This window comes from Tupaia chinensis, unplaced genomic scaffold (genome assembly GCF_000334495.1).
Source record: "Tupaia chinensis unplaced genomic scaffold, TupChi_1.0 Scaffold000510_1, whole genome shotgun sequence".
NCBI classification, from domain to species: domain Eukaryota; kingdom Metazoa; phylum Chordata; class Mammalia; order Scandentia; family Tupaiidae; genus Tupaia; species Tupaia belangeri.
Window position 1 is genome coordinate 414,074 of NW_006160023.1, and position 23,661 is coordinate 437,734.

Genomic DNA, 23,661 nt, shown 5'->3' on the forward strand with positions numbered 1-23,661 from the left:
ACATATCTTGTCATATTTTAATTACTTAAAACTGTGGTCATATTTTTCTCATCAGTTTAATGCAATTGCAGTTGATTTGTGAAACTTTATTTTTGATTACAAACCTAGGATCATATTATATGAGATATCATTTCGTAATAGTTCCACTTTTACCCTCTTCTTGAAAGAGAACTCACAATCTATCTGTCTATCTATCTATCTATCTATTGCTGACATTCAGTCAGAATGGTGAATTAAAATACTGTTATCAGAAAACTTCTGCGTTTTGGTAATTAGTATCTATCTTCCATTATGGTGAGCCCCTAAATGTCCTAATGCCCTTTCCTCTTCCTGGGAGATCCCAGTAGACATTGCTGGGGTGGATCAGGATACCAGGCCTAGATGCCAGCAAGGGTATTGTGCCCCTGAAAAAGGTATTAGCATCCTAGTAACACTTGATGCCATTTGTTCCTAGGCAGCCACGGCTACCTCCTCAGAGTTGCCCTCATATGGCTGGTTTGAGAAACTGCAGCCTCTGCACTGTTTGTTTTCTATTAAGTAATATCACCGGCCATGTATACCATTTGTATTTCATACTCTGGTGTTAATATTTTTGCTGTAATATTAAGATAATACTTAAAATTTTTTTACTACATAGTAACATCACATCATGTTTTTCCCCCCTTCGATGTGTGAATAATCTCCCCCAAGTTAGAACACTTGAAGGTCTCATACCATAATTTCAATATGGTCTTTACAGAGGATAATTGTATTATCATTGACTTCAATACTACAGTAAAATCTATAGCAATTATTTACCTGATAGAGTAAAAATAAAGTTGGTCTTAAAAATGTAGCAATGTGGGGCCAGTTCCACAGACCAGTGGCTAAGGGAGCCAGATCCCACATGGCTTAGAGTGGTTCGAGTCTCAGCTCTGGTAGCTTGAGAACACACCAGGTGCATATGCTTGCATGCCCTAAAATCACAACAGGATGGAAAATTAGAAGACTAGAGATTGGGCATGACCACACACCTGCTGAGAGGTGCTTTCTTCCTTTTTTTCTGCCTCTCCCTGGCAGAAAACAATAACCTTGTGATTTTATATATAAATGAATGAGAACTTAGCTGAATGGGTTGTCTCGCAGTATACTTTATTGCACACTGTAGGATGTTTGCTGTGCCAAATCTAATTCAGATACTTTTAACAACACTATTTTGGAAATTGATCTTTAATTTTTATTTATCTGAGCTGAGATTTTTTTTTTTTTGACCTCTCTCTTCCTGCTCTCTTTGGTAACACAGAGTACGTTTCTTGATGGGTGGACGTCATGGAGAATTTAAGTTCCTGCCTCCCTCTGGCTATGCACCTTGCTACGAAGCCTTACTACCAAAAGAGAAGATGAGATTGGAGCCTGTCAAAGAATATAAACGTGATACTGAAGGCGTGAGAGATTTGTTGGGTACCACCCAGTTCCTTTCCCAGGCCTCTTTCATTCCATGCCCCATAGACACCAGTCAGGTGGGTCCAAATTACCAATGAGAGGCAACCCATACAGATGAAGTGCTAGAGTTAAGTCTTTCTTCTTTGTTATCTTTGAGCTAATCTTACTATGTATTATATAGAAAAAAACGTGTAATGCAAGCAACTATTATTTTTCATTTGGCTACCAAGTGTATAGACCTTCAAGGAGTTTCTGGTCAGCAATATATTCAGTGCCTGCCACGACCAAGGCGCTATGCTCTGTGAAGCACAGGCAGAAATATTTCTGGGAATTCTCTGGGAATTCCCAACCAAGTTGAAGACTTAAAAAAGCAACTGTACTGTTTCTTTTTTTAAAAGGCCGAGTTTATAATATGTGCCAAAGGAATAGTATGTACTAGTAATTGCTAGATATATCCTTCAGGCTAGATGTTTCCAGAAGTCTGTATAGAGAGGGTGAGATTCATTGAGAGCTTTCAATAAGGTGAAATGGGGAGGGGCCTAGAACTGGAAACAGGAAGTAGGAACAAGTGGCAATGAATGCTCTCATGGTAGGATTGTTGAAAGAGGAAGAGCATGTAGAAGAGTTAAAAAAGAAGAGAAATGGAATAGTGTAGAGAGTTTGGGAAGTTCTGATAAATAGCCATGTTCTTTCCATCCTGGTGTATTTCAGAGCAGCACATTCACATGGTATGACAAGGGACATGCAGTGGCTGTCAGCATTTCCTGTGGTTCCAGAGCACTATTTGAATTACTGTTCTAGGTATTAGAGAATATATGTGAAAAGTGATCTTGTCTCTAAGGCACCTGGTATTTATAGTTTATACTACTAATACAGCTCTCTCAGCCTGTAGAATGTGTCTAGCATGTTTTCCCATTAGTATTTATATGACCCTGTTACCTTTAGCTGTATGTGTTCTTGAGTTTTCTTGTTTCTTGTAACTGAAGATGGTGAATCCCACAGAGTAGCCACAACAGCTGTCTGCCTGCTCACTGAGTCTAGAACAGCACCTTGAGTGGGGAGGGAGTTGAGAACATTGACAGGAAATTGGGAAGAGTTTGTGAGCTAGAAATTATCCTAAGAATCAGGTAATCTCTTTCCTGCATGTTCTATAGGTGTCAAGAAGGAAAATTTTTTTCTTTAAACTTTAGGCTCTATAATTGAGGGGATTGCTAATTAAACTTAAACTGTCAGATTAGCAAGAAAAAAACAGATTTTAATGACCCAGTGCATTCACAAAGAAATGTGATTTGGGGAGGAGTTTGGGATTTGGTGTTTATATACCATCTTAATAAGGAAAAAAGTAAGGGAGATGGGTGCTTTTGGAAAGGCAAATGACTCTGGGGAAGATAAATAGGTTCTTAGAACAGTGGGAGATGTGACAGTTTTGTGACAATGTCTGTCTAGATGTGATAATCTTTACTGTGAAGGAACAGTTGAATTCTTTGGGAAGCCTGTTTTAGGCAGATAAGGGGAATTCAAGAAAGACCTCTTCCTATATCGCTTGTTTCTCAGATGTCTTCAGCTCAAAATAATACTTAAGAACAAAATTACAGATAGATAAAAGGAACAATTTCTGCATGGTAGAGAGAATATAGCTAACAACAAATTGCTATATATCTCAGAGTAACCAGAAAAGAGGATTTTGAATGTTCTCAACACAAAGTAATGACAAATGGTTGAGAGGAGGAGTGTACTAATTATTGTGATTTAATAATTACACATTATATTCTTATACTAAAAAGTCACATTGTATTCCCACAAATATGTACAATTACTATACATTAATTTATAACTTTTTTTTTAATTCTTAAGCCCTTGTGGCATATTCTGGACTTTTTTGTAGACAACAAACGTGAGGACCAAAGACTAACATTGCTTCTCCCTGGACACAGCGATGTTAGTGTCTGCTCGGGGAGAGAGCAGGGATTTCTCTCTTGCTGCCTCTCCTTACTGAGTAATCAGAAATGTGTAGAAAAAGCTGACCTCAAAAAGAATTTTAAAAGAATAAGGGGAAATTTTGATGAGGGAGGAGAGGAGATCTGGATCCAAGAATGAGAAGCGTTCTCTAAACACGCAGAATTGTATATTTAGAAATCTAAGAACTGTGATAATTCAGCCAATTGGAAGAACTTTGATGTCTGGACCAGTAGCTGCGTTTGTGCAGATTCTGAAACAGTACAGTGAAATTGAATAATAGGAAAGTACTTGTTGGAAGGGTACAATTTATTATCTTGAATGAGACCTTGTAATTTTTTAGAACTTATCATTCTGTGAAATTGCCAAAGAAGTTAAATATAAGACTCACACAGAGTCTCCCTGGGGCACATGCACCAAGTTTGCAGTTTAAGTCTTGCTAACTATGCACTTAATGCCTGGCCTAACTAGAGCCCTGTCTAGGGTCCACTCAGCCCCTTGCTGAGTACTGAGAGAAAGGAGCCCACCTCTAAGAAACAGCTATCCCTAGGGACATTAGAGCCACAGGTAGTAATTAGGTTGTCGGAAAAGTCATGACATTTTTTTTTCCTATATTTTTCTATGCAAAAATGTATCATGACTTTTCTGACAACCCAATATTAAGTCAGTGTTACACTGTCCCATGTAGTCACCAGTTGAGGTCATTGAAATTGTAATGGAGGTTATTTGTGGAAGCTTCTTTTCCATAGCAACCAAAATGTCCTCTTTCACCGAAGTATTGGTTTCCCCTGACCTGTAAATCCAGTTTCAGGCTGTGATCAGCTGAGGAGCAGTTAGTTTGAACAGATTATTTTCTTCAACCCCAATAAAAATCCAAATACAGGTATAACTCATTTGCTAATCATTTCACCTATTTTGCTCTTTATGGAGACATCATGCTTTTTGTTTGACTTTTCAGTAACTAGATTAAGTGTTTTTTTAGACATCTTTAATTGAAAAGTAAACAGTGATTATAACAATTATTTCAAATATTTTATTGCTACTTTTATCTTTGATTTTCATATCTTCATCAGATTAACACTCTCTTTCTACAAAAGAACATTTTTCTCTCTGAGCACTCCCCCACCTGAAAAGAACCAGGATTTTTATTTTTAATAGTGGAATTATAATAGTGGACACATGAAAAATAATTCTAATAAAGCAGAGATGGCAGCGCCAGGAAGGTGGTCCACAAGCGAAATGGGCCAAGCCCACAGGTCATCCTAAAGTAAACATCTGCTCTCAGTTCCAGCTGATAGTTGCCAGGTAAGAGTGTGAGTTCAACATTAGTTATCTTCCAGGTGCTCAAGAGGAAGTAGAAACCTGGGTTTTTGTAGAAAAAGCTCCCATTTCTTAAGCATTTCCACAAATAAATGACAATAATAATAGTGACGATGGTAAACTAAGGACAAAAGGGGGACTCCCCAGTGTGCGGTCTCTGTAGGCACAAAACAGTACCTCCTGGGTGACATGCTAGTGAATTCAACTGGGACATTTGATCCCTGTAGACTTTATGATCAATTGTAGTATGGTTGACTTTTATACTTCTGACCTTTTGCCTATTCCTCTTCTTGCAGGTGGTTTTGCCGCTTCACCTAGAGAAGATCCGAGACAGACTGGCTGAAAACATCCATGAGCTTTGGGGAATGAATAAAATAGAACTTGGTTGGACTTATGGCAAGGTCTGTGTTTCAGTGGCCAGGCTGGGGAAGAGGGTTGGATAGCCTTCTGATCTGAGAAGGTTCAAAGGCTCAGATGAACATGGACCCTCATGAGCCAGAGCTAGCTTCCTTCTGCCAGCTGTCTCTTCGCTGCCTTTTAGCAGCAGTCCCAGTCGTTTGAGTGGCTACCACCAGGAGCCCTGCAGAGACCAGCTCTTCAGAGATAGACTACACTCCAAATCCCTTCTTACTCCCAAATGCTGGTTTCCTTGATTTGAGGGTTGTTGTGGAGTGGCTCCTGACCTCCTTCAGGACACTCATGTCTCTCTTTCTCTTCAGAAAAACTGCCCTCTCTGCATGAGTAGTGAAAAGAGGCTGATTCATTGTTTTGAGTCAGAAGTTATTTAATATAGTTTGCAGATGTATCACTAAGATTAATAGACACTCAGAGGAGGTTAGGGAATCTCTTTCACTATGAAGCATTTTTCAAAGAGGATGGAAAATGACTGTATTCTGGGATTTGTGTGAGGTCATGTCTGAAGGCAGAAGGATAGATGAGTTCTCCTGCTTCCTGTGACCCCGACATCGTCATGATACACCCCACCCCCCAGCTTCAGTCCTGCAAAGGTCCTTGCATTTTGTCCTAACATTATGCATTTGTGTAGCCACCATAGAGTGCCCTCCTTACCTGCGGCTGCCTCTCAGCTCTGTGCTCTCGTAGCACCACAAGCCTCTCCATTAGAGAACTTACCCAGATTGCAATTTTACATTCAGTTCTAATTGTTTTATTATTGTCCCCTACCCCATTACACTGTACATCATGAGAGTGTGGCTCTCTGGGTTCATCACTGAACCCCTGTGGTCTAGCTTAATTTAAGGCTGTCATTTTGTATAGGCATTCAGCAAACATTGGTTGAATGAACAAATGAGTTACTGTCTGATCTGGATCTGTACTGTCCAGTACAGCAGTCGTGAGCCATATGTGACTACTGAGTGCTTGAGATGTGACTAGTCTAGACTAAGATGTGCTTTAAGTATAAAATACACACTGGATTTTGAAGACATAGTCTGAAAAAATAATGTAGAGTAGCTCATAAACAATTATTTATATTGATTTCTTATTAAGATGATAATATTTTACGTTTATTGGGTTAAATAAAATAATATTAATTTTACCTGTTTATTTTTGCATATCTAATGTGGCTGCTGGAAAACTTGAAATTGCAAATGTAGTCACATTGGTAGCTGACTATACGTTTCTACTGGATGATGCTGGTCCAGATTCTGTAGCCCTATGTGAACGGAGAAGGCTACCCATAGGTTCCATTATAGTTATGTGAATTTTAGACTAAAGGAAGCATGGCTACCAAGTGTAAAATTGCTTTTCTGGGAAAATATGATCTAAATTCAGACATCTGTTTAGAAATAAATCCACAGAGTAGGATCCATTGGCATCTTGAGGGACTGTGTTTCACTGACTAGGGAAGAGATCATCTATCTGCCTAACAGCAAATTGTTGTTGTCTTTGTCTCACCTGATACAGGTTCAAAGTGTGTGCTTTTTTGTTTTCTGAAGCAGTGTCAGCTGTAAAAACTTAAATTATATTCTTTCTTATATTGTCACCTAGATACGGGATGACAATAAGAGACAACACCCCTGCCTGGTAGAGTTTTCAAAGCTCCCCGAAACTGAAAAGAATTATAACCTGCAGATGTCAACTGAAACCTTAAAGTACGTATTTAATTGAGTTGAAGTTGTACTAAAGAGTGAATGGTTGATTTAATGCATTATAGACAAACTGCAAAGCTATGTCTCTTACCTGAAAACTTGACACATTCTAATGAATTAGAGGGGGTGGTGATTTTTCATGTCATGAGAAGATTTAGCAAAGTGAATAACCAACCCACCAATATTTTTCTTCAAGGGCCATTTGCTATTTGTTATGAATAGGAGGCAGAAAAAAAAAAAAAAGAAGGGAAACTTAGAAGCAAAGGACTATGCTTCTTGCCATTGTTAAATCAAGAACAAAAGATAAGGCATTTCTAAAACCAGTGGGAAACATGATTTGATTCACTAAATTCACTTAAACTCAATAATAAGGGACAAGCAGATGGCATAGTGGTTATGTCACTGGACTGCCACATAGTCAACTGCGGTTCAAGTCCCAGACCCACCAGCTTAAAACTCACACGAGGTATGTGTGCGTGCATGCCCCAAATCCCAAGGGGATAATGGAGGAGAAGGTATTGCAGCATGTCTGTCCCCTCTGGGAGCTGATTTCTTGCTTGCTTTCTCTCTCTGGTGAGCACACATGCCTTATAGCAAAAATCCCTCTTTAAAAAATCAATGATGGGACCAGCAGTTAGCGTAATGGCTATGTCGCTGGACTCCCATGTAGTCGACCGCAGTTCAAGCTCCGGACCCACTGGCTTAAACTCACGCCAGGCGTATGTGCATGTGTGCCCAAGATCCCAAGAGGAGAATGGAGGAGAAGGGATTGCAGCGTGGCCATCCCCCCGGCCCGGGGGGTGATTTCTCACTTTCTGTCTCTCTGTCTCTGTCTTTCTGGCAAGCACACACACCCTATAGGAAAAATCTCTACCAAAAAAAAAAATGATAAAACTTCTAGCTTCTCAGTGATCATATCCAGATACCTAATTTAGACCCTAACTTTTCTAACCCAAGTTGGTATCTCACATTTTCAATTTCTTTCTTGCTTGTTACGTATTCGTTCATTTTTGTATTTTCCTGTTCTCTAGCAGTTAACATAGAAGGTGGTTTTGTTGTCCTAGCAGTGCTCTGTAAGACTTACATATGTGATACTTTTTATTACTTTGCTTCTTGAGGATATAGCTTTGTGCCTCGTGGTATCAAGCACAGCTCAAGATACTCTACAGGTGTCCTGCAGTAAATATTTGCTGACCTGTGGATTTGATATTAGAGTCTTACCCGTTCCATGGAATTAGAAGTAGGATACAAATCTAATGATAATTTATAAGCTGGAAAATATCTCCAAGAGGGGCAATTTACAAAATTCTCCTTTGTATTCTCTGGCTTGCTATCATCTAAATCAGGAATTGACAAATTACAATCAGATCAGCTACCTGTTTTTATAAACAAGTTTTTATTATAGCAGAGCCACGCACATTGGTTTGCACATTGTTTATGGCTGCTTTTGCTTCATAATGCAGAGTAGAGCAGTTATGACAAACATATGGTCCACAAAGCCTAAATCATTTACTATTTGGCCCTTTACAAAAAAAGTTTGCCAACCTCTGGTCTAAATGAATGGCTAGTGTCTATTTTTATTAGTTCAGACACAGGGTAGGGTTTTGCTGTCCTTTTGTTGCATTTAACCTCGTCTTCTTCCTCTGTTACATCACAGAACCCTCCTGGCTCTCGGATGCCACATTGCTCATGTTAATCCAGCTGCTGAGGAGGACCTCAAGAAAGTTAAACTGCCCAAAAAGTATGTGACTTTTTAATGGTTCAGATTTTAAGATCTCAGTTTGAAGTTTCGAACTGGGAGGGTGGAAGGCCTATGGCCAAAGGCAGACAGTGGCCCAGATACTTGCTAACACCAGCTCAGGGTGGCTCCCCCAGTTACATTAATGGCATTGAAACCCTCGGACAGAAGTCTGCTAAATGAGAAGGACTTCAGAATTTTCCCTCTTTTTGCTCCTTCTACCCAGACCTCATGCCACTGCTGTTAGTTTTGAGCCAGGAAATGTGGAGACCTCAGATGAATACGATGTCCGATGAATGAAATGTCTGCAGTCCATGAGAACAGCAGTTGGCACAGGAGCTTGAAGGTGGCTGGCAATCATGGCAAAGATTAACTTGTCTGGCGTTGGGCCCGTCTAAGAAATCCTTTGTTAAAATTAAATCTGCCAAGATTCTATTCAACCCCCTAGATCAGCAGATGTTCTACCCTTCCTCTCACCCCTGCATTCAGACAGTCACGTGCATACACGTTCAGATACTTGCTGCTTGCACAGCTTCCCTCTTATTCACTAGCTTACTCTCCGGCACACCAGCCTTGGATGTGCACACATTCACACACCAGTGTTATCATTACTTCAGAGCCAAGGTACCACCGTTTTGATCAAATGGTATTCCCCTTCTTTCCTCTTAAACTTCCAAACTGCAAGCTCCACTCTCATAGACAACTCCTTATGTCAAGAAGAGTACATCTAAGAAGCAGCAGCTAGAGGGGCAGATAGCTGGCCAAGGCTGTTAGGATTGATGCTCAATAGTCAATGCATGTTTGCTCAGCCCAAGAGTAGGTATCCGAGAAAGGGAGACCCAGGACACTATCTTATACCTATAATAGAACCTGCATCTCATGTTGCTTAGAGGCTCATGGGTAGTCTGAGACCTAGCTATGAGTCTTCTTCATATTTAGTTCTGGCCCTGTTCTGGGCAGTAGTAGCCCGGGGACCATGGACACTTCTGGACTCATCTTCCCAGTAGCTATGATGAACTACTCCTAAAATTCACTCCAGTTTTCTCCATTCATATAATATATCTGCTTGACCATACACTGAGCAATTTCACTTCACATCATCTATCCAATCACAAACATTTGAGATTGTGACTTCCAGACTGAATACCTAACTGCTAAGGTCACTTCAAGCTTCCAAATTCTCTGATGTCATGATTTTTTTTTTTTAATTCCAGAAGTAAAGGTTTAGTTTTCTAAGACTGAGTGATCATTCTATGCCAATTTATAAGAAAACATTTGAGGAACCAGCTAATGGCATAATGGTTACGTTGCTGGACTCCCATGTAGTCAGCTGCAGTTCAAGTCCCAGACTTGGCAGCTTAAAATTCACACCAGGTGGGTGTGTGTGCATGCCCAACATCCTGAGAAGAAAATGAAGGAGAAGGAATTATGATGTGGCCATCCCCTCTGAAGGGTGATTTCTCACTTTCTGTCTATTTGATGAGCACACATGCCCTATAGCAAAAATCTCTGTTTAAAGAAAAAAATGAGTCAAGATCTTGTCCTTGTCAATCTGGTTTTAACAACTTTTTGTTTTTGAGGTGGGACAAAGGAGCTTCTGGTAATGTGAGGCATGCTGAATTTCATTTGTAGGGCATATCACTAGTTTTGTTAGCGATAAGGATGGATTTGTGCTAATTACTACTTTCTCCAGTAGTCTCCTTTGAATTGTCACCTACAGCGGCAAGGCATAAACCTGTGATGGTAGCTTCATTTACATAGTATTCTTAACATGTGGTCTTGGTCAAGGTCTGGAATAAGGGAGTCTAAGAACTGTTCAAAATACATTTTTTCATTTACTTATAGCTACATGATGTCCAATGGCTATAAGCCAGCCCCTTTGGATTTGTCTGATGTGAAGCTCTTACCTCCTCAAGAAATTTTAGTGGATAAACTTGCAGAAAATGCACACAATGTTTGGGCAAAAGACAGAATAAAACAAGGATGGACCTATGGCATTCAACAGGTGAGAAATGCTGGGTCAGGCATGCTGGAAAAGTTAAGAGGTGCGATCATCCATCACAATGCCATTTTTGCTTTGGTGGATGTTGGATTGGAAGATGGAGACTGTCATTGTATTCTATCCCTCATTCCATAGTATGTTCAATATTTATGAAGTCATGAGACAAGGCAAAATGTATAATGGTCAGAATGACATTGACTCCAGACATAGTTCCAATTTTGCAGAAATAGACTTATTTTCCCTTTATTAGGCTGATTTACTCATATACATTGTGCTGCAAACACACCCACCAGGTGCATCTTATTCCTGTCTTGCCATTTGCACCATGGTGAGTTGAGCTTTCATGCCACTCTCCAAAGCCAAGTAAGGTGCACAGAAATCATCATTACATGTCAGCAATATTTCAGATTGGCCTAAGTATGTACCAGAGAGAGTGAAAAGGAGAGAAAACTAGCCCAGCAGAGGGACAGATCAGTATGCTTAGAAACCTGTGCCCCTTACTCCAACCCGCTGGGCCACAGATTCCTGGACAGAGTTCTTGTCTACAGCAGGAGACAATCTGAGAGCCAGGGCACAGCAAAGACTTAGGCAGAATTTAGAGCAAGGGTTCATTCCAAACCATATGGCATACCTCTTTCCTTAAAATGCTGCTCTCATTTTAGTAATGACTAGTGGTAGGTTACTGTCAACAAAATCCAGAGGTGACTGTGTGTACTAGTTAACTCATACTTGAGCTTCCAAACCTCCATACATCTGGAAGCCAACATGCATACAGCCATGGAGACCAATACAGAGTGGGGGAATGAAGAGGTTCAAAGCAGTGTGACATATATTTTAGTTTGGATGACTTAGCACTGCAGTCATCTTTATTAGCTTAGTCCCTCTGAAGGACTGGAGGACTCTGTCACAATGTGGACCTTGTGCAAAGCCCCTGTGGCTCTGCTACCTTTTCTGATCTATGAAGACTTGTTAAGAAGCTATTGCAAGCAGTCTATCACAGTTAAATCATGGATGGTCTTCCATAAGGGAAGATCATCTCCCTTGCTTTGGGAGTGGAGGTTTCTAAATAATTGCTTGACACTTCATTTTATTTGCAGGCTGGCATTATTAAAATATGCTTTTTAATTCTAGCTTTGAGTATTAGTACAATTTTCCTATTTATACTCATTGAATCCTGAAGAGAAGTGGCAAATATGTACATTGCTAAATATCAAGATTCTGGGAAGAGCTAATAGGCTACAATGAGCCAGGACTGTTGCTGGAATATGTATGTGCTATTTGTGAAGTTGAAATGTGTTTTCTTTTTCTCTGGCTTTACATAGGACTTAAAGAACAAAAGAAATCCCCGTCTTGTGCCATATGCATTACTGGACGAGCGTACCAAGAAGTCAAACAGGGACAGTCTGCGTGAAGCCGTTCGGACATTTGTTGGTTATGGGTATAACATTGAGCCATCAGATCAAGAACTAGGTAATGAGTTGAGGTTGTTTATTTTGGCCTCAATTTGTTAAACAGGTCATATTCTGGGGAAATGCTAACTTTAAGTAGGTCTAACTAAATGATGTATTTGTATATTAAAAGAGGGAGAATGTTTGATATTAAACATCATCCCATTGACAGATGTTTCTACACTGAACCATTTCTGTGACCCAATCCTACATGTCATATGTTATTGTCAAGGTAGCTGAGCTTTTTGGGATACCTGGTCACAAAACTAAGTCACTTTTCTCTTATGTTCCAAACATATGAATGTTAGCTTGTTTTTAGATGAGGTCATCACATCTTCAGTTAAATTTTAGTGATGATTAAAATCATGAGCTGATAGTAGATGAACATGTCATCATTGTCCCATATCCCAGTTGGGATCATAGGTTGCAAGGGCGGTATTACAAGTGGTTAAGAGAACAGCTTTAGGGTCAGAGCTGGGTTCAAATCTTTGCTTGCTGGTTTATTGGCTCTATGACCTTGAATAAGTGACTTATTCTCTCTGAGCCTCAATTTTTTTTCACCTATAAATGAAAACGGTATTGCTGACCTTGTAAGATTGTTACGAGGAAAAGCAGATATAGTCCCTTAAGGAACTATGACAATGTGTCACTCACTAAATGGTATATAGTATTATTATTGTATGATGAAAATGATGATTGTTGTATTAGAAACAGAATGCCATATGGGTAGTGGGAGATGGCCAGACTTGGTGGTGGTTGTGAGTTTTTTTTGAGACTTTCTACCTAATTATTAAAGGTCTGTGTTCTTTCTTTCCCTCCCACATCCTTTACACACCTTCCTTCTCACAATAGCTGACCCAGCTGTGGAGAAAGTCAGCATAGACAAGATCCGATTTTTTCGGGTAGAGCGGTCTTATGCAGTGAGAACTGGAAAGTGGTACTTTGAGTTTGAGGTGGTGACCGGAGGAGACATGCGGGTCGGCTGGGCCAGGCCAGGCTGTCGGCCTGACATTGAGCTGGGGGCTGATGACCAAGCCTTTGTGTTTGAAGGCAGCAGGGTGAGTTCGTATAGTGTCCACGCATCCTCAGTCCAAGTTCTCCTTCTCTAATACCTCCTCAGAAGCTGGAAGTACTGAGTGTCTGGTTCTCTGGGCTGCAAAATGAGAAGATCCCATCACTGGCTAACCTAGACATTGAGTGAACATTTCATGGTGATTGGTTTTTTTTGTTCTAGTGAAGGAGAAGACTGTATGCCCAAGTCCTTTCTGTAGTCACCTCTATATTTACTCTTACAGCTGAGTCCGTTCCATTCCACTCCAGAGGCAACTCACAGGACATATGCAGTCAGTGTGTATTAGGAAATCTTACTGAGAGAATCCTATTAATTACCATAGCTGACTAGGACTCAAGAGACTTGAGCCACTTTTTGATAGGCCTTGTGTGCCTCAGCTCCATTCATCTGTAAGGTTAGACCACCCTTCCCCATGAGTTATCCTTGGTAGAGAGGCAAGTGCCCTACAGAAATCATACCACTATTAAAAAGTCATGACGAATTTGTTCTGTGTTTTTCTGCACAAAAATTCATCATGACTTTTCCGACAACCCAGTAGTCATATGATGTTGCTGATGTGGTCATCTCTTTGGCTTGGCGTGGGGCAGGGCGGCTTCCAAGACCTCCATTTCTCAAAGCCTGGGGTCTTGTTTTCTAGGGCCAGCGTTGGCATCAAGGGAGTGGGTATTTTGGACGTACCTGGCAGCCAGGAGATGTGGTTGGATGTATGATTAACCTGGATGATGCTTCAATGATCTTCACACTGAATGGGGAGCTCCTGATCACCAACAAAGGCTCTGAACTTGCTTTTGCTGACTACGAGATTGAGAACGGTAAACCTACTGCCCTTCCCCCCAACCCAATCTGTAAGATTTAGAGAAAGTCCAGGAGGGCTGGATGAGCTAACTCTTCTACCTCCTTATTTAGGGTACACTGTCCTTTGAATATTTGAAACCCCAATGATAAAGGCTATCCCTTATACTATCACTTTTGGAGAATCAAGACAAATATTGGTAGTTGGTGTGTGCAACATAAGTAAAAATTATACATTTACAGATCCTTTGACCAAGAAGCTTTCCTCTAATTCCCCGCCTTACACCTTGGCATTTTGAGGTTCTCCAGTATTACAAAGGAAATGCTAATTGTATATGGATGAATGCCCTTAGCAGGAGAGAAAATCAGTAAATTAAAGAATTACCCTTTTATTCCAATTTGAATTGTCAGTATGCATGTTTTTATAATTGAACTTGATGCTTTGATGAGAACCATTGAAACACGAAAGTTAGACTTAGCTGTTCCTTTGAATGAAATGTATTTTGAAATCCAAACACGCTGTGAAACCCAAGCAGAGTTGCACTTATTAATGGCCATGAATAGACAGCAATCAGGGCAGTGCTTCCAGCTACACAAAGAAGCACCTGGAGCTTGTTATTTCCTCTGTAAAGCTGTGCTATGTACTCAGGATGGTTGGCATGTGGGGAAAAGGGCACTGGCTGCACGTCAGTGGACTTGTTCCTAACTAGCTATGCTGCTCCCAGGGAGTCTACCTGGCTGCTCTGGACTTTATTTCTTTAACATAATAAGAGAATAAGAGGCTAAATTAAATAAATTCCAATGTCCTTTTTAGGTATAAAACTCTATGTCTGTGACTTAGTGGGTGCAGTGTGCACATCCCATGCTTGCTGCTGGGCTTCGTCATTACAGGTGAGGAGGAGGCTGCCTCTCCCTACCTCCGCCCACCTGTGACATCTTAGTTTGACTTTATTTAACCTCTTTGGGCCTCATTTAGGGCTCCTTAGGGGGTCTACATTTCTGTAACAGTCTCTGGCTAAAAAGCTACAAAGATATAACTGTATAGGCAACAGTACAAATGCAGGGAGCTGTATATCTAATATAAATGTTACTTATTTAGAGTGTTTTTAGCTTTAGGAATGACTTTCATGCTTTTTACTGACACCTATTATCTGCAACTTGCATATCCAACTGCACCTTTACAGGGCTTTAAGGGTTTTTCTAAGAGCCAAATATTTGAAGAAATAGAAAGCTTGCAGGTTTAGTATGTTTTCCTGGAAAGATAGGCTGACTAAAGCCAGATGGGGTCATATTTTAATGCCTTTTGAAGAAATTTAAAATCAAAGTTCTTTTTTATTTTTTTTTTTAATTTGTCAGAGAGTACATGGCCTCACCAGAGACGGGAAAAGGGGTGGATGTGAAAGCATGGGTAATGATCATGCTACAATCCCTTCTGCTCCATGTCCTTTCTCCTTTCTGGATTTTGGGCACACATAAAGACACACCCAGCATGTTTTTCAGGTCACCAGGTCTGAGACTTTGTACTGAGCAGTCAGTCATGTAGGATTCAGCCACCTTAACCACTATATGGCTGGTCCTAAAATCAAAGTTTTAAAGGAAGAATCTTATTTTTTGAGACAAATGGAAAAGACATTGCTAGCAGGAGTGGCTCATGTGCTGGTTGAGAGGCCAAGGAGAGGGAAGGCTATAGGCAGATCTTAGAGTTATAAAACAGAGTCATCAGATGTTCCCCAAGTACATGCTGCATGCGGTGGTCTCTTGAGACCAGGAGAAAATCAAAGAGCTAGAAGATTTGGGCTCATCCCCAAGGAAAGTAAGTAGCTTCCTGGGATGGAAAAGGTCTGAAGACTGAAGACCTTAACGTGGCTCTAGTATTATGTAACTGGAGGAGGTTACCTTTCTATTTGTCTTTGACTCAACTCTAGGAAGAGAAAAGAATCATGTATGTTGTACAGGGTGTTGAGAACTGGGTAAAATCCAAATGTCAATACTCAAAGTGTGGCCCACTTGTGAGAAACACTCCCTGCCAGACCAGAATCCGAAACTGCCCTCAACAAGATACTCAGTGTACACACCTTAAAGAATGAGAAGCAGTGGTCTAAAGCATACCAGTTTGTAGTATGTAGAAGCAGTATGAAGGAACTCATTTTCTACTTGTAAGATAAATAAGATGAAATATGGAAAGGTGACTAACAATGCAAAGCAGTAAGTTATAAATGGCAAGTGACTAATATGGAATTAAAATGATGGAAGAATAGGGCTTGAATTGAATGTTAAAGAATGCGAGCTATTGTGGCCAGCAGGTGGTATAGCAGTTGAGGCATTGGACTCCCACATGGCTGGCTGTGGTTTGTGCTCTGGAGCGGGTGACTTGAAATTCATACCCGGTGCATGTGCACGTGTACCCAAAATCCTGAGAAGAGAGTGGAGGAGAAGGGATTGTGGTGTGTCTATCCCCCTGGCTGGTGATTTCTTACTTTCTGTCTCTGTAGCAAGCACACACACCCTATAGCAAAAATCTCTCAAAAAAGAAAAAGAAAGAATGTAAGATATTATTGTGCCCTAGTCGCAAAATTCCCAAAAGACCACCAAGGAGCTGATTCCGATGCAAGCACACAAGGGTCGTTTTAATTCAGTCTCGAGCCAGGACTCTCAATTGTCACCAACACAGCGGATCAGAGTCGAGAGCCCCCTGTGTTAGTTGGGCTAAGTTTTTATTTACCTGTTGGGGAGGAGGTCGAGGGGTGCTGAGGAATGCACTCAGGCAGCTATACATTGGCTGTAGATTTCAAGAAGCATAGTTGTCTTTTACTGATTGATTGTCAGACTATTTAAGTTGGGCAAGAAAGTTACTTCAGGTCTCTGGTATTTCCTTTGTTTTTCTCATTGGTCAGCCCCAGTGGGGTGATGGTCTTATGACCTTCTCCTATGGGATCCGCTCGCCTCCTTGAAATGGCACCGATTCTCAGCAAGGTGGGTTTAACAAAATGGAGTTGCCCTATAAAAATGGAGTCACTCTGGTCCTTCAATATCTAAGGAGAAGTATATTCTCATCAGTTGATATAACTAGAAAAAAGATGTGATGTCAGAAAACTTTAGGAGATGAAACCATTGAATGGAAGATTTGTATGTAGAATTTATAAATGATAAAGCTGGAAAGATAAGATGCAGATTACAGCCTCAAATACCAAGACTCAGCCTTTGCATTCAAGAAACTTATCTACTTTGAACTGAGCAGTCTTGGACTTCACCCTCTAGAAAGTGAGGTGGGGGGCTGTTACAGGGTTTGAGCAGAAGACTAGTGTAAAGGAGAGGTATGTTTTAGGATATCCCTATTTTGAAAGATCATCTGTGTTACAAGGAGATACTTCACAGGCTTTTTTTGTGTATAGGAGCATGACTTGACCTTCATAATTACAATGTCTATTATTAGGAAGCTGTTTTATAATAGAAATGTACCGTAATATGTTAGCACGTTATACCATGGTATTGCCTCGCACTTTAATAACACAGAGATAAGATCATTGGAAGGCTCTTTCAGTTCCATGGTGGCTCAAGAGTGAATGGAGGGGCAGTTGAAAGGAAGTTATCATGTCATTCTTTAACAACAATAGCCCAGAGACCTGGACTAACCGTATAGCTTATCTGCTCTCATGGAAAGAGGCAACAGTTCTTGCCATGAGTTATTAAGAAAAGTATCTGATAAACATAAAACATTTTATGCATTGTATCTCCCCTCCCCGCTACCTACCCCACCCAAAGCAAAAATGCTTTATATGCTTTTGTTCTTCTGGTCACCAGCACGTCAGCCTGGATTCAGGCCATCACCCCAGTGGGCACTCTACTGTTGGGAAGTCTTAAGCCCTTTGAGAGAAGCAATAGGAGCAGACATTACAACTCGTGGCTGGTTTTTTACTCCCTCTGGGTTATTTATAAATTGTCATCTCCATTTTCCTCTACATCATAGATAATACACTTTTATCTGCATCATTAGAATTTTTCTAATCATTATTTCTTATCCTGGTCCATGTAATGGACCATCACAGCTTTCAATGTTTTAACCTAAAGCTATCTAGAAACGCTGAAGCCTCCAAGGTGAAACTTACTGTCAGTTGTTTTTTTGTTTTTTTTGTTTGTTTGCCCCCTTCATTTAAATCAAAGAAAGATGAAATAAAAAAATTATGTCTAGAGGAGGCTTTGGTGTGGTCCCCTGTGCTGCCTATGCTGGGCACTCTGCTGGGGAGCAGCCTGCCTCCTGCCTCAGCTTTGGTTTCTGCAGGGGGAGCGTCCCAGGCTGTTTCTGCCCATTGGTCTGTTCGGTTTAATGGATTCTTCCAACTCTGTCAGCAATGAGAATTTCTTCTCCAATAGGGAAGAAATGGAACTTATCTGCAAAAGTGCTGTGTGCATGTGTGTACACACACACACACACACACACACACACACACACACCAGCCCCACCCCCATCCCCAACCCTGGAACTAAGCCTCACTCCCCCGGCCCCATCTCTGTCTCTACAGATGGGTGCTGTGCTTCAGAAAGTGGCTGTGGCAGAAGAGTATGGCCTCCTTTCCTGTGTTTTCTGCAAGACTCATGACCATCTCAGTGCTGGCCCTGAACTCCATCTGCACGAGTCTTAGCAGGAAATAAAAAGGTGCAGATGAAACACATGCTGCTGGATAAAGACCCTTAGAAACACGCTGTGCATGGTCTGGACAGCCACTTAGTCACCTCTGTCCAAGATCTTAGTTTTTCTCTTCCTGATAGTCTCTTTTATGTCTTTCTTCAGTTCAAAATGGGTTTTTAAAAAATGAATACATCATTTGGGTTTTCTAGAAAAATAGTTTCTTCCCAAGCTGCTGCGTTATAAAAACACGACCTTCCTGTGTCCAGCCTCCCTTCCTAATCACAAAACCAGCATGAGGCCTTGTAGTATCAAGTTTATCAGAACCTGGAGTCTTCTACAAAATTCAAATGCATGTGTTCTTGCTGTTCTGTTCCTTGGAGGAGAACTGCATTTTGTCTTATCATAAGACTATTTTCTCTCTCTCTCTCTCTCTCTCTCTCTCTTTTGCATTCCCATGTATATCTTTAATTAGAATTCAAAGTTTTATCATATATTTTGCCTTAGCCCATTCCAGATGTGATTTTAAAATTCTTTATCTGTCTCACTAAGTAACAAAGAACCATGGTTTTCTTACTGTAACAATTCCCCACAAAAGCAAAAGTAAATCAGAATATTGTTCTCTTATCTATAAGTAACTTAGAAAAAGCTGTTTAACATAGAACTGCAAATCCTTCCTGAAAGAATATTTCTGCTACAGAACTTTGCTTGCTGAATTAGAAACTATGTATATTATATATATATGTAGTATATATAAATAGAAATATATATTTTTGTGTATATATATAAAATATATAATGAAAGAAAAATACATATTATATAAAATATATATTTTATGTATTATATAACTATATAATACATATAACATATATACTCTATATCTTTTTGAGGGGATTATTTTCTCAGTCATTTTGGTGATGTTTTTCTTTTAGGTCAGAGGTTTTGTCTTCTACATCCAAGATTCAATCTTGTGTATGTTCTAATCTGCTTTTAATACTTTTAAGGGAGGTTTTGATTTCCTGTATTACAGGTTTCATCTCTAACAGCTCCATTTGATTCTTTTTTTTAATGGTGTGTACTTCTTCCAAATCGAGGAAGAACTTCCGCATCTCCTGGGACTCATTGTCTCTTTTCTCTTGTATCTTCTGGAGTTCCTTGTCTCTCTTCTTTTCCATCTTGATTAGTTTTGTCACTATGAACATTCTGAATTCTTTATCTGACATTTCCACAAGTTACATTATACTGTCTGTGGATAATAAGTTACTCTTTTCCATTGATGGAGAGAGATTTTCTTGGTTTCTTATATTTCTTGTGCCTCTGTGGTGATTTCTAGTCATCTGATGGATTATATATGTTTCTTCCTAATTTCTTAGAGTCAATTCCAAGTATTCAGGAGTGTGCAGGAGGAGATGACCTGCAATCTTTCTGCAGTTTTGTTTCCCTGACACTCCTCAAGCAACCTGCACTTTTGTCATTGGAACTGGATATTACAAGGGCCTCTGAGTTTCTAGAGAAAAGGAGCACCTGAGCTGAACTGTGGGGTTGTAAACGAAAGTTCAGAAGTGTGTGGGAGGAGATAAGTCATGCTTTATCTACAGCTCTGTATTCCTCCCTGCTCTTCACCTTACAGTCTCTCTTATCTGATCTTTAGTCATTGGTTGTGTATTCACTTTTGGCTAATTGTTTAGAGAAGCTTTCTGCAATTGTAAGCTCATGTGCTTCCCTTTACTGTAAGGTACTTCTGTGTCAGTTTCTCTCCTCTACTCTGCTTTGCAGTGTGGTATCCACAGAAAGAGATTTGAGTTCAGATTTATGAAGAGGAGTTTCTCCCTTTGTACAGCAGGTTCAGTGGGGGTTGAGGATTTCATTGACCCCACTAGTATTCAGATGTTTGTCTACTGTGCACCGAGGCCTGTCTAGACACTCAATGTGTGAAGGCTGAGCAGCAAAGTGAGAAGGTAAAGGAAAAGAAAACAAAGGGGGAAAAAAGGGGAAAAAAAGATAAAAACACTCAAAAGGAAGAAATATGTTTTTTAAAAAAAGCTAAAATTAAAAGCATACTTCCATGCCACAAGAAAGGGGCAGGGCACAGCCCAAATGTAGATGGATTCTGAAATTAGTAATAGAAAGGAGAGGTCAGAGGCAAAAAAAAAAAAAAAAAAAAAAAAGTACTTATATTTTTTTAAAAATATATTTTTAAAGAGACAGAACACAGATTGCCCTATCTGTCTATGTTCTTGGGTCTGGTAAGAGAGGTTTGGAGCAGAGGGTCTTCAGTTACCCTAGTCCCTGTAAGGGGCAGGACACAGCCCAAATGTAGATAGATTCTGTCTATGTTTTTGGATCTAGAAGAAGTTTGGAGCAGAGAGTCTTCAGTTACCCTGGTCCCTGAAAGGGGAAGAATACAGCTCATAAGGCTATTTTCAAATTTTCCTTTTGAACCACTTCAGAGATGTCAGCATAATTTTATCTGTTATGCATGTAGAGAGAAGATGGTATTTTCTCCTTTCTATTTCTTCCTTCTTCCTTTTCCAGTCTCATGTAAGACTTTGGATTGAGTTGTATACAAACTGCAAATCCTTGTTTATGATAGTCAGTGCTCATAGTAATGGCATGTAACCTTGCCACATGGGTGCTTTTGTCCAGGTCAACCTGAGGAGTCATGCGGCCAACTGTGTTATTGGTAGCCATTTTCCTCTAAGGAGCCTGGGAAACTTCGTGGTCGTAGATCTTCAGCTGCTGATGTGGAGGCATCCTGATCAATGGCATCACACTTGGGAAAATCATTTGAAGGGGGAAGGATTAGTCACAAAGCAAGTTAGTTTATGTAAGAATTGGAAAATAGAATTTGAAATCCTGGCCTCTGGTCTCCGTTGTTTGCACAGGTCTCCTGTTCAGACACTTTTGTTCACATGCTGGCTCTGCAGTGTACCTGGTGGCAGATGTCAAGCAAGTTATTCAAGTTTCTAAGCCTCAGTTTTCTTATCTGTAAAATAGACATAATAATGAGATGAATCTATAGAGCACTAAGCCTTGCACTTAGAAAGTGCTTGATAAATACTAGCTGTGGTGCCATTAGTACTATTTCCCTTATTTATCAATCATACAGAGTTATAAAGTTATATGAAGTGTTAATGTCTCAAGTAAAAAAGTTTTAGAAAAGAAGATCACATTAGCTGGAGCCCCTTGGCCGGTTGGAAGGTGCTGGTTAAATGTACCCAGTTATATCCAGTTATTAAGTCCCTCTGCCCAGAGAAAGTGCTGGTGCAGTATGAGGATTCCTTTCTTCACTATCCTTTCTGAGTTTTTTCTTTTCTGATTCAAGCCTTGATTGAGCTTTTCTTCTCTTTGCAGAGCTGTCCCAGCTGTGCCCACTTAGCCCCCCGGGTCCCCAGCACTCTCTGCCTCCCATTGTTCTGCTCCTTTTCTCCTGTAGAGGTGCACTCTACCCCAGAGAGGGTTTCTGCCCCGTGGGACAGACAGCATTTCATGCTACAATGAGTCCTGCCCTGGGACATAGATGCTGTTTGAATCTGAGACATCCATCCCCTATAATATACACTCCCTCTCTTGCACACTGACTGGCAGCTGCCCTATGATTCAGCGCGTGTAGGATCCCATTTTGTCACTGTCCTTCTCACGACCTTGGTTAAGTTTGTTAGATCCTCAAATCTTTACTTCTATCCTCAATAAAGTGCTGTTCTTTCTGCTCATGTTTAATAAAGAGAAGAAGCCAAAGTTCCTGAGACAGAGGCTTCCTTTCAAGCAAATATTATGTTTCCCCCTTACTTTGTCAGTGGGCCTATGACTAAGGAGTCATTCATATGTCCCAAGGCTAAATCTTCACTGCTGCAGCTTCCTACTCAGGGCTTTGTACCCACTGCTCACTTACTCTACTGCTCAGATTCACAGAGAAGAAAGAAGAGTTTTTCTTGAGACATCCTCTTCCCTGTTCTTTTCAAGGCTGAGATACTTCATGATCATGGCTTCAAGATAAAAGTATTATAGTGGTGGTTTTCTGGGTTGAGTTTCCCACCTTCAGCAAAATCACTACAATACTCTCTCAGAGATAGGGATGGTTTATAGCAAATACATTCACTTTTTACTATTCCATTCTTTGTTCTCATTTCCTTGAAATTAGGATAGTTTCTTTCTTCATGTCTTGTCATAGCCCAGAGCAAAGCCCTCTGTCCCAATGGGGACCTAAAGAACTTTGCTTATGAGCAGTCCTTCCGTATTATTGTCAGGTTTCCATTGATTTCTTATTTGTAGCAATTTCTGTCTCTAGAAAGACAGCTTCATCTATGACAGTCCCTAGCCCAAAAATGCCAGAAGCATAGCAGTTCTCAGGCTGTTACCTGAACAGCTGCTTGTCCAACTGGCCGATCTGACTACTATCCTACAGGCAGGATGACTGGGCTGAGTCCTGATGGCCCTGAGAGGGTCTGTCTTTGTACAGACGTTACTGTCATTCTAATAGGGTTGCATTAAACTGGTTGTGTTTAGAAGTGGTACTAAACACATCTGTGTCCTAAATCAGCTCACAGTTTCTGAAACTAACCAACTTGCTCTCAAGTGCTTTCCTTTTTACTTATGTGGTTTGTTACTGAAAAATAAAGTTCACGGCTTAAATGATATAAGCACTTGTCCTATTGGGTCGCCAGGAAAGTCATGATGCATTTTTTGCATAGAAAAACAGAAAAATATGTCATGACTTTTTGGATAGCCTATTAGGAAGAGTGCCTTTTGACCTTGGTGTCCATGAAGCAAAATTATTACTATTGAAAGCAAATGCTCCCCAAATTATCCTTTGATACTTTTGAACACTCCTATCCTAGGACTGATGCCAGCTTTTCTTTGTGGGGTGCTCCAACCCCTGCTTTAGCCAGAGGCCTCAGAGCTATCTCTTCTCTTCCAAGTGCTCTCTGCAGCCTTGGCTATCCTCAGCCGCCTGCCTTACCCATCCTCACAAACCCAAGATAATTAGTGATTTCCCTGCCTTACTGATTTGTTGGCCCATAATTATGATTTATAAATATCCCACAGTCAAGAACACCAAACAATTGAACTACTTCCCTCTATTCTGGTAATTTTTTAAAAAGCTCACTTTATTTTATTCAAGATAGCTCATGGGCACTCATAGGGTGGAGAGAGAGAAGAAAATAGGGAGAGGGAAAGA

At 40.4% G+C, this 23,661-nt stretch overlaps 1 protein-coding gene across 1 annotated transcript in view; it reads left to right on the forward strand.

Annotated features, from left to right (window-relative positions):
* Positions 1-23,661, forward strand: part of LOC102495495 (ryanodine receptor 3) — a gene marked incomplete at its 3' end in the record, with an annotated part of 299,734 nt that overhangs the window by 177,418 nt on the left and 98,655 nt on the right. Inside the window, exons 21-28 of the mRNA XM_006156625.1 lie at positions 1,283-1,499; positions 4,995-5,099; positions 6,706-6,809; positions 8,464-8,547; positions 10,390-10,549; positions 11,869-12,016; positions 12,847-13,052; positions 13,704-13,878. Of these exons, the coding sequence (XP_006156687.1) occupies positions 1,283-1,499; positions 4,995-5,099; positions 6,706-6,809; positions 8,464-8,547; positions 10,390-10,549; positions 11,869-12,016; positions 12,847-13,052; positions 13,704-13,878 (1,199 nt within the window). The remainder of the gene's footprint in view (positions 1-1,282; positions 1,500-4,994; positions 5,100-6,705; positions 6,810-8,463; positions 8,548-10,389; positions 10,550-11,868; positions 12,017-12,846; positions 13,053-13,703; positions 13,879-23,661) is intronic.